The sequence below is a fragment of the Phoca vitulina genome, unplaced genomic scaffold, assembly GCF_004348235.1.
Source record: "Phoca vitulina isolate PV1807 unplaced genomic scaffold, GSC_HSeal_1.0 scaffold54, whole genome shotgun sequence".
In the NCBI taxonomy this organism is placed as follows: domain Eukaryota; kingdom Metazoa; phylum Chordata; class Mammalia; order Carnivora; family Phocidae; genus Phoca; species Phoca vitulina.
Window position 1 is genome coordinate 7,999,686 of NW_022589757.1, and position 2,934 is coordinate 8,002,619.

Here is a 2,934-nt window from a genome sequence, read left to right on the forward strand (position 1 = left end):
AGGATGGGTTAGCCTGGTGATGGGTATTGAGGAGGGCACGTTCTGCACGGAGCACTGGGTGTTATGCACAAACAATGAATCATGGAACACTATATCTAAAACTAATCATGTAATGTATGGGGATTAACATAACAATAAAAAAATTAAAATAAAATAAAATAAAATAAAATTGGTGTGTTGGGACGCCTGGATGACACAGTTGGTTAAGCGTCTGACTCTTGGATTCGGCTCAGGTCATGATCTCAGATCCTGAGGTCGAGCCCCACGTCGGGCTCTGTGCTTGGCACGGAGTCTGCTTGAGATTCTCCCTCTCTGCCCCTCCCCCCCAGAAATAAATAAATAATTCTTTAAAAAAAATAGAATAAAATTGTCTAGAGGGGAGGGGGGTAGGAGGATGGGTTAGCCTGGTGATGGGTATTGAGGAGGGCACGTTCTGCATGGAGCACTGGGTGTTATGCACAAACAATGAATCATGGAACACTATATCTGAAACTAATGATGTAATGTATGGGGATTAACATAACAATAGAAAAATTTTAAAAAAATAGAATAAAATTGGTGTGCTGTATGAATACTTGAACCAAAGCATTTTGAAAAGGTACCAATGAGATAACTGAATATGTGCTAATATGATTTATGTGTTTCCCAGCATGTTTCACCTTCCCTCTTCACGGAACCTAATGAAATATCACAGTATTTACCGATAAAGGAGGCAGTTTGCGAGAAGCTACTATTTCCAGAAAGAATTGATCTTAACCCTGCAGACTCACGAGAAAGTACACCTGTGGAATAGAATGTGATACAACATATACTGACCATGGAATCTGACTGGAGACCTTAGCTATTTGGAGGGGGTATTTTTATTATGAGAATTAATTGCCTTGTTTATGTGCAGATTTTCTGTAGCCTTAAAGGAAAAAAAATAAAGGATTGTTGCAGGCAGGTTCCACTCAGCTGCTGTTTGTACTGTCTATCTTCAAATTCATATTCCAGATTTATATTTTCTGGAGTTAAATTTGGATTTCTAAATTGTTACAAAGTGGGATCTCACTAGTAGTGATGTGTGTATGTCTCATGAGCAGTGGGCATAATCTGCATCCATCATGAAACACTGTCTTCTACCATGAGGAAGCTAATGTAAATCACAGAATCACAGCACCTTGTGACTTTCACGGGATTCCTGATTGTGCATGTTGATGTACTAGCTCTTTACTTTGGGCTTTTTGATGTTTATTCGTACTTCTGGAGAGTCATGAGTTGCCTTTTAGGAAATTGGTGTTGTACTTTAATGATCTTTACCCACAAATTAAAAAATATATATTTCCCCTCTAAATTTAAATTGGCTTTTGAAGGCTTTGAGAAAATTTCAGACACAGAACCGAATAACCTAGGGTTTTAGGAAACTGAAGGTGTTCTATCCGTGGACACACCTGAACATGGTTTGCCAGCCACAGGTAGGATGTCAGAGCTGTCCTTCCTCCATCTTTAGGTGCTTTTTCTTATGTGTGGTTCTACTTGTACTGATGTTTTTTACTTCATTTTCCATGCAACCTTGGAATGAATAAATCCATTGAATATTGAATTTGTATTGTTGTCTAGCTAATTTTATTAGCTAAATTTTGTCACAAGTGATTTTGGTATTTGTTTGCCTTCTGCTACATCACCTGCAAGGTATAGGAAATCAGGATTTTGTTGGCTTTAAGAAAATACATGGCATGTTCACTGTATATTAAATATACCTGTATTTAATGTTTTCTCTTAGGACAGAAAAGTGTATATATTGTGCTTGGCCTTCTGTTGTATTTTATTTGCCATGCGGATTTGAACAGAATAGACTCTTTATTCATACAAGATATAAGAAATGAAAAACTTGTAAGAATATTCATTAGTTGAAGTTTCTGGGCAACATCATTATATATATTCTTAACTTGAATCAGTTGTCTTAGTCTCTGAGTCAGGTTTAGATGACTTATTTTCAGAATCTATTGCTAAAAATTGTGGGAAATTAAAAGAATTGACCTTTTTTTATAGAGGGTGGGAAGTTGATAGGATGAGTGTACTTCCGGAAGCTCCTTTAGTTTATTCCTGTGGAGAATACCCAGAAAACCTGTATTTGCCCATTGCTAAATAAGACATATGCCATTTTATATTTATTTGTTCCAAGTGTCTTTTTGTAAGAAAAGAATAAACAATAAGGAATTACTGATCTATGTTTTGCTGTTTCATTTATTTCCGTTTTTCCTGAAGCTTAATTTAAAAAATGGTTTGGTATACTTTTTTCATTTGTGCTCTATTTTGAACTTGGTCAGCATTATAGCCAGATTCTGCTGGCAGATTATCATGAAAATCTAAAGATAGTCCAGAACATAATCCCCCAGTTTGGCTTTTGGGCTCTTGTTCCTCCTCTTTCTCAGCCCTCCCCTCCCACTACTTCTGTGGATGTTTTAATCAGCCAGTGTTTGCTGTATGATGAGTTAATGTTTTTGAAAATAGAGATACCTGCCATTAATATCATTCCATTTAGTTTTAAGTGCTATGTGTCCAATATGGCACTAGGCAGAAGGGATTACAATAACGAAGAGCCATAGTATAGGTCTTCACAGAGTTAAAGTTTAATGGAGGAGACAAAGTAAAAATAATTACAAATTTTAATAAGTATAATTGATGGCAATAATAGCGATTTCAGAAAATAACAAAATCACCTTTAGTAGAGGTAGTCAGAGTTCTGCTTCTGAACAGGGTGTAGAAAGCTGCAAGAGACTGTCACTCCTAACTTCACAAGGAAAAAAGCTGGAGAATCTATAAAGTTACAGCTTTTGTTGAGCATGTCAGAGAACTGAGGTTGGGGGACAAAGCAAACGGAATCCCAAAGGGTGATAAGTCCTCCAACAGGAGGTGGTGTAAATACACGTTACATTTTAGAAAGAACACTTA

At 36.6% G+C, this 2,934-nt stretch overlaps 1 protein-coding gene across 1 annotated transcript in view; it reads left to right on the forward strand.

Annotated features, from left to right (window-relative positions):
* The window catches only part of TIPRL (TOR signaling pathway regulator), a 31,202-nt gene extending 28,997 nt beyond the window's left edge, over positions 1-2,205 (forward strand). Inside the window, exon 7 of the mRNA XM_032389355.1 lies at positions 650-2,205. Coding sequence (XP_032245246.1) covers positions 650-793 — 144 coding nt within the window. The 3' untranslated portion in view covers positions 794-2,205. The remainder of the gene's footprint in view (positions 1-649) is intronic.
* The last annotated feature ends 729 nt before the right edge of the window (positions 2,206-2,934 follow it).